Source organism: Rhipicephalus sanguineus, chromosome 5 (assembly GCF_013339695.2).
Source record: "Rhipicephalus sanguineus isolate Rsan-2018 chromosome 5, BIME_Rsan_1.4, whole genome shotgun sequence".
Classification (NCBI taxonomy): domain Eukaryota; kingdom Metazoa; phylum Arthropoda; class Arachnida; order Ixodida; family Ixodidae; genus Rhipicephalus; species Rhipicephalus sanguineus.
The window spans coordinates 61,143,284-61,150,945 of NC_051180.1; the positions used below are offsets into that span (position 1 = coordinate 61,143,284).

General features: G+C 46.9%; 1 protein-coding gene across 1 annotated transcript; it reads right to left on the minus strand.

Moving 5' to 3' along the window:
* Window positions 1–996: 996 nt before the first annotated feature.
* On the minus strand, window positions 997–2,210 carry LOC119394686 (histone-lysine N-methyltransferase SETMAR-like). The gene is made up of 2 exons (XM_049415951.1): window positions 1,267–2,210; window positions 997–1,164 (listed from the first exon to the last, which is right to left on the minus strand). Exons 1-2 carry the CDS (start codon window positions 2,050–2,052, stop codon window positions 997–999), a joined length of 954 nt encoding a protein of 317 aa, XP_049271908.1. The 5' UTR covers window positions 2,053–2,210.
* Window positions 2,211–7,662: the final 5,452 nt, after the last annotated feature.

Sequence of the window (7,662 nt, forward strand, 5' to 3'; positions counted from 1 at the left end):
ATGACCTACTGCGTACTACGGACTTCACACATCAATTACAGGCTGTCCAGAGGGCGCGTGACGTCGCTGAGAATCACCACCTCCCGGTTCCGTCATGGGCGGTGCCGCCAACTTGATTGGAGAGCCTTCGGCTCACCGTAATTATTTTCCTCAGGACGTTTCAATAAATGTCCTTGTCCCTGTCACTCACTGGTCGTGATGCTGAAATGATGCCTCAATGAATATACATGTGCTCGCAGCATTTTGAACAGTATTCCTTAAAGTTGGCTTTTTTGCTATAAGACTGTAAATGAGGAGAAACGTACTTCACACCCTTCTTCTTTGTACTGTAGCCTACATGCACAAGGTATTTGCGCATGTTTCTAGGACCGGAGAACAGTACCATGTCACTGATAATGTAACATCAAGGAAATTAAAAACAACGCACAATAGTGCGTACGACCAGATCGATAGTGTCGAATCTGAAAACTATGAGTGGCGCTACACCTCACTGGACGAGCGTTAAATTGCGAGCCTGTATCAAGTTGGTGAGACACCAACAGATAGGATTTGGATACGGCAGTTTGGGGTGACGGAAGTGCCCTAATTAGAATTAGTTTAATTGATTTAAATGTATCTTACGAAATAAAAAAAAGTAACAGTTTCGCCGCAAGGGCGAAGCAATGAATGCGATAGCAAGAAAAGCGGCGCGTGATGAAAGCGCTGCTACGTTGCAGAAACATCTACCCCCCCGGCAGCAACTACCGCGCGAGCACACAGCGGAAGGGCAAGGTTCTCCCTGCGTAAATATTAGAAGAAACGAGCGAGCTGGCCGACGACTTTTAAATGCGCCCGTTGCGCTCCTCGCGCCATCTCGCTGGTAATGAAGAAACGCTTATAAGCGCCTGTCGTCTCTGAGTCCTGCCAGCGGTAAAGTGTGTGTATACGAGGTCTGTTAGAAAAGTATCCGACCTTTGGTGGAAGAAAAAAAACTGGCATAATTGAAGCGTTCGTAACCTAATCCCCCTCAAAGTAGTCCCCTTGGGACTCCACACACTTCTCCCAGCGGTGCTGCCATTGTTGGAAGCATTCTGAGAAGGAATCTTTCAGAATGGAGTTTAGCTCAGCTGTCGTTGCAGCCATAATGTCCTCGCTTGTCTCAAATCGCTGTCCTTTCAATGTCCTCTTGAGTTTGGGAAACAGCCAGAAGTCGCAGGGGGCCATATCAGGAGAGTAAGGAGCCTGTTGAACTATAGGAGTCTGACTTTTCGCCAAAAAAGTCTGAACCAAGTGTGAGGAATGTGCAGGAGCATCGTCGTGATGGATGCGCCAGTTTCCTGTTGACCACAACTCCGGTCTCTTGCGCCGCACAGCATCACGTAGGCGACGGAGGGCATCCCTGTAGTACTCTTTGGTGATTGTTTGACCCTGTGGTGCGTACTCGTGGTGTAGCACACCGCGGGAGTCAAAGAAAGCGCTCAGCATGACTTTGACGTTGCTGCGCAGTTGGCGGGCCTTCTTTGGTCTTGGTGACGTGAAATGCTTCCACTGTGACGACTGGGATTTGGTTTCCGGGTCGTACCCGTACACCCAAGACTCGTCACCAGTGATAATGGTGTTCATGAAGTTAGAGTCACTGCTTGTGAAATCTAGCATGTCGTGTGAGACTTCAACACGAAGTTGCTTTTGCTCCACCGTGAGCAGTTCCGGCACGAATTTCGCCGCAACTCTCTTCATGGCCAAATCTTCGGTCATAATGGAATGTGCAGAGAAAGTGCTGATGCCCACCTCTTCCGCAATTTCCCGCATAGTCACACGACGGTCCCGCATCACCACAGCGTTCACTTCGGTAATGACCTGGTCATTTCGGCATGTTGATGGCCGACCGGAGCGTGGCTCGCTCTCCACCGATGTGCGGCCGTCTTTAAACCGGTTGTACCACTCCTTAATCTGTGTGCGGCTCATAGCATCGTCACCGAAAGCCGTCTTGATCTTCCCAATGGTTTCCACTTGGCTGTCGCCCAGTTTCTGGCAAAATTTGATGCAGTAGCGCTGCTCCAGTCGCTCCGTCATTTTCCTTGCAATGAAAAACCGACGAGAGCACTGCGCACGACCTCACTCAAACGCTGCGTCCCAGCGACTGACGCTATTGGCAGGAGAGAAAAAAATCACGCATGCGCACGAAGGTTCAAGGTCGGCTGATGCAAGCGCGTTTGTTTCAAATCCATCAGGTGCTCGCAAGAAAAAGTAAGGTCGGATACTTTTCTAACAGACCTCGTATAACGCTCGCCGTTAGTTACCTGAAGGATCTGTGTTTTGTGGCGTAGTGGTTAGCGCCACGCGTTGCGGACCGAGAGGTCGCTGGTTCGATTCCGCGCTTCGGAAGCATTTTTCTGAACGATTTTTCTTTGTGACTTTTATATATATATATATATATATATATATATATATATATATATATACATACATATACATACAAGGTGCATGACTGCGGCGACGGCAAAAACCAGCCGAGACTTTCCATATAATTGCTATCACGATAAAATGTTCCTTATAATACCTACGGCAGTAGTCGACATGAAAACTTATAAATAACTTTCATTTTTTGGCGGGGACGGTGTATTTAAGACACTAAAGCTTCTGAACAAAACTTATTTCATTTTCTCACTGCAAATGCTCTAATCACTCGTAACGAAATGGAATACTAATAGTAGATAACAGGCGAATACAAAACGCACTTCAAGAGATCTGAATAAAATTATAGTTGGCCAGCAGCCTGTATAAAAGCAGTAACGACATTTTAAACGCTTCCGGGTTGTCTCCGTGAAACAATTTGCACGCCTTTCTGACCGTACCGTTCTCGCCTTTTTATGTACAGGCAGTTCTGCACTTTTCTGCCAGAAAACTTCATCATCCATTTGCCTTAAGTTTCCATGACATTCATTTCTTGTTCTGCGCACTGTAAAGAACGAACACACGGAGAGTAGAGTTGTCATTTTTCTAACAAAAATTTAGGGAGGCATATTAAAGTTACGTAGTATTGTAATCTACTCAAGGTTTTTTGCTTCAGAAAGGTTAATACTCAAGAAGGTTACTTGAGAAAGTCAGCACTCTTGAAAATGTGCTGGGAAACTAATGTTGCTGTTTATACTTCCATGTGTTGGCTTCGTAGGCAGTGAAAGCACGAGTAAAATGTTACAAACGGAGCATACCATGAACCGAGCGTTGTCGACGGTTGAGCTCAATAAGTGGACTAGACTTTTGTACAAGCTTTTAAATTGGGTCTCTCTGCAGAGGTGTTTATCAAGGTCGCTTTATAGTATGAGCACGCCTAAAGTTACTCAAAAATTCTTTTTGAGGACAGGCCAATTAGCTTATAATGAACACGTCTTTCTCTTCAATACATGTCTATATTTTGTTTCATTGATATTTAAGCATACCTCGTTGCAATAAAATGTCCTTGTATTCTGGTGCTGCTATATTTTGTGCCTAACATATGTATACATTTTTTTTATCCCTCTCTCACCTCTCTCCGTTTTGTTATTTGTTAAAGAACACGTTTAGAAAATAAATCTTTGTCAAAGTGAACGGAGTGCTTAAAAACTCAACGGAATTTCTTTACGTGTGCGTGGGAACTAGATTTCATGGAGAAAAAGAAAAAGTTGTGGCATGTTTGCTTGGTGCCTATTTTTTGTGTAAGCCAGCGTTAGTTTAGCTTGCCACGCATCTTGCTATGGGACTTTTTTACCTTGACGTCACTTAAGCACAAATATTGCCGGTCCACCTAGGCGAGCTAATCATGGCCAGTGGCAACATCACCATAGCAATATCCAGTCCTACACAGACATCACGCAGCTCCAAGCTGCCCTGCGTGCATAATTCAGTGGGCTTCGCAGCATCGAATCTTTATTCACGGCTGCTTCGTTTGTAATCGCCACCTATAGCGCTCGTGCAACGCGTGCTAACCCGCCAGCCACGTGCTTATGCGATCCGGAATACGCAATTATACGGCCAGTTCTTCGTTCGCGGATAGCCATTGTCGCGAACACGGAGTCCCATTTGCACGGAAGTGACGGAAAGCCCCCGAGGAGAAGGATTACCGAACGCTTGCTGCCTTGATCCTACGCGTCGCAAAGGGCTAAAGGAGTCACTGACTCCAAGCAGAGAGGATGTAGGCAACAGGAAAGCGGATGCGAGCGCTTGCTTTTTACGCTATCGTCTCACGCCACCGGTGATCCTCACCCTTTGAGTACCAAAGGCGCACTGTACGGATAGGAGACACATTATGGGCAGCAGGCTCTTCCGCGAGACAGGCAGTTGTCTCTTCCTCCCTCTCTCTCATCTTTGAAGTGTCTGCGTTGCTCCTACACAAAAGATTAGCACAGCTTGCACTAAGTTGCGCAAGGCTGGGTCGCAGCAGTGCTGGTGGGCACTTAGCTCGTCCTGACTTGGCTAGGCTTTTACCCTCTCACCTCTCTCCTTCCAACCCCTTGCCATACTATACTATACTATACTATACTATACTATACTATACATAGCTAAGCTTGCTCTATTTTTATCTTCTTTTAGTCTGTATCTTTCTATCTCCTTCTCTATGCGCCTGTCGGCAAACTTCGACCTTAACAGCTGTGCTGTAAAACTCCTATAGCGCATACCGTATTTATTCGAATCTAAGCCGATGTTTTTTTCGAAAAAAAAAAACTATGTGCGAAAGTGGGAGGGTCGGCTTAGATTCGAGTACAGTGATTAAGTTTTCTTTTTCTGGCCTTGCGAATTTCGGGGGTCGGCTTAGAATAGGGGCCGGCCTAGATTCGAGCAAATACGGTATGTGTCGCAGAAATTGGACGAATCCCACTGCTCACAACACTGGTCCACTAAAAATTAACAAGGGAGCACAGGGGCGGCGAAAACCGATTAGGGGCCGCACGCTGGAGCTTCTCTTGTTAACCATCCGTACCCAGTGCTTGCGCGGTGGCTGGGCGCGTGCCGGTTCATGATGATTATTGTTTTCTATCTATGACACACGGCAAACCTCGACCAGAACAGTTCTGCTATAGAAGTGCTGCAGAAAACGCAAAATTTTATAGATGCTCTGAGCTTGTTGTACCATTGGTTATCCAGATGAGCCGCACACAGATTCAGGCTACCACTTTATCAGAGCCGCAACTACACGACTGTCTACGTACTATGTTTCTGGCGGCGAAAAATGTTTGAGGCCCGTGTACTTAAATTTAGGTGCATGTTAAAGAACCCAGGTGGTCGAAATTACCGGAGCCCTCCACTACGGCGTCTCTCATAATCATAGGGTGGTTTTGGGACGTCAAACCCCAGATGTCATCATCATCATATGTACTATGTTTTAACGCGTTTTTATGCCGCGAAGCTGCTAATGTTCCCGGAGATAAATTTAGGTGCATGTTAAAGAACCCAGGTGGTCGAAATTACCGGAGCCCTCCACTACGGCGTCTCTCATAATCATAGGGTGGTTTTGGGACGTCAAACCCCAGATGTCATCATCATCATCATATGTACTATGTTTTAACGCGTTTTTATGCCGCGAAGCTGCTAATGTTCCCGGAGATGAAGAGACAAGGTTACTTATTATTAAATTGGAAAGAAGTAATTGAAATATGGATGTTCAAATTCATTTGCCTACAGAACAAATGAAGCAATGAATAACACTCGCTGAGTGCCTGGTTCGAGAATATATGACGTGGCAAGTTAGCTAAAACGTAAGCTCGCCATATAATTAAAGAAAGTGACCAGCAAGATGCATCTTGAGCGTTTGTACTCACTTTCTGGTTTCCGGGATCAAATCCCGGCCGCTGCTGCCGCATTTCGACCGAGGCGAAATGCTAGAGGCCCGTGTACTGAAATAGCAGCACATTAAAGAACTCCAAGTAGTCGAAAATTCCGGAGTGCTCCACTACGACGCCTCTCATAATCATATTGTGGTTTGGGGGCGTAAAACCGGAACAACTATTATATTCATTTTATGTTGCGCGTTTGTTAACGCTCACGCTCGGCCAAAGGTAAGCAAGGTCCCTGTGACAATCGTCCCTGCCACGCCGCACTTGCAAGAAAACTCTCAAAAAGAAAGGATGAATGAACGAAAAAGCTTACAACCATAGAGAAACTATGTACAGTATCAACAAAGATGTGGGATCACAGAGCGCATGCGCTGAACGTTGGGGATGTATGAGCTATGCACCAATATTGTAATAGACGTCTTCATAATGTGAACTGTGAAAGCATTTCTAATTCAATTTCTTGACGCCTGTATTATTCGCAGCCAGCTTGTCACGTTCATGTCGAAAACGTAAACGCCGGCTCCAGGATCGCGATATATATTAAATGAGGTAATATTAAATGAGGCAGGGATCAGTGCAATTTAAATGTATCAAACAGCGTTATTCTGATCCCTGAAATGCGTTTCGTGTCCTCGCGATATAAACATCCAGGAAAGTGCACGATATTTATTGTTTATTAGGACTTATCTATCTGTATTTACGTAATATAATCCCTTAAACGTAGTGCGCAGTAAAAATTTGCATAGTATCTTTACGATGGCTTAAAACTGGCACCTCGTTATGATGTCACGAGGCATTTCTTAATCCCTCTGAGAATGCACGTCCTCGCAGCTTCGCCTTTCTTATTTTTCTAGCCAACCAGGGCAGCCTAGAAGCAACGCACGTCACTTACGCGGCGCCCGTGTCATCGCGGAGCATCAACATACCAGCTGGCTAAGAAGGTTAAAACGTTCCTTGATGCGCCCTACGCCAGCACGTGCCTTCAGCCGCCGACGCTTGTGGAAGAGGAAAAATATTTCCTTAGCGTGCCCGACGTAGTAAGGGAGACGTGCGCACGCACGCGCGCGTAGTGCGTGGATTCGCGTAATTTATTCAAGCCGAGACGTTCCAGCACGCGCATCTTACGAGGAGGAGGTGCTGCCAGCCGAGGATCTTCATAAATATGCATGCTCAAACCGTTTCCCCCCTCATGGGAAAGTAAACAGGAACGCACAACTCCCAAAGGTGGCTAGAACGAGTCAGACGAGCGACGCCTCTCGGCAGAGGCCAGATACACACAATTTAGTGGGTAATAGAGTACCCTTGAGACCAGGGCGTTGGGAATCTTGTTAACACGGAGCGCCAGGGATACCTTTCTTTGCGTCCTCCACGCATTTCGGCCCGAGAGCTGTTCGTCCTTCACTCAGCCTGCCTAGGCCACGCTCCAGGGGAGGGCTACGGAACGCCAAAGTCGGCGAGAAAGCGAAGAAACGAGCCACGACAAGGTCATGCGTCTTCTTCTTCTCCGTTGTGGCGGGCAGTAGATCTCTCTCTGCTCTCAGAGCCGTAGCCTTCTACAGTGTAGCAGCTCGACAGAGTCATACATTCGCGCCTCGCTCGTTCTTTCCCCTCCACAAAGGTTCACCCATCTCTCTCACTACATACCAGAATTGCGAGCGCTGTACTCCGCTGGCAACTACAGGCGCGTTCTTCCGAGCCGCGTTGGCAGGCAGGCAGGCAGGCAGCTGAGGGTGGATACGCTCTAGCGGCATACAACCAGCTCACTGTACGGCTCTCTTCTATTCACGTTACTTGTTTCCCTGTCGGCGCGTCTCCGGCCTGCCTTCCCTTCGCGCAAGCCCAACGATTTCATCCGTTTTGTGCTCTGGTTAAT

Bases quoted from the DNA above. Each gene is read 5' to 3' on its own strand.
- LOC119394686 (XM_049415951.1), bottom strand. From the start codon at position 2,052: ATGACGGAGCGACTGGAGCAGCGCTACTGCATCAAATTTTGCCAGAAA. The intron at 1,165-1,266 runs GTTCAGACTTTT...CCCAAACTCAAG, and splicing joins CTGCACATTCCTCACACTTG to AGGACATTGAAAGGACAGCG.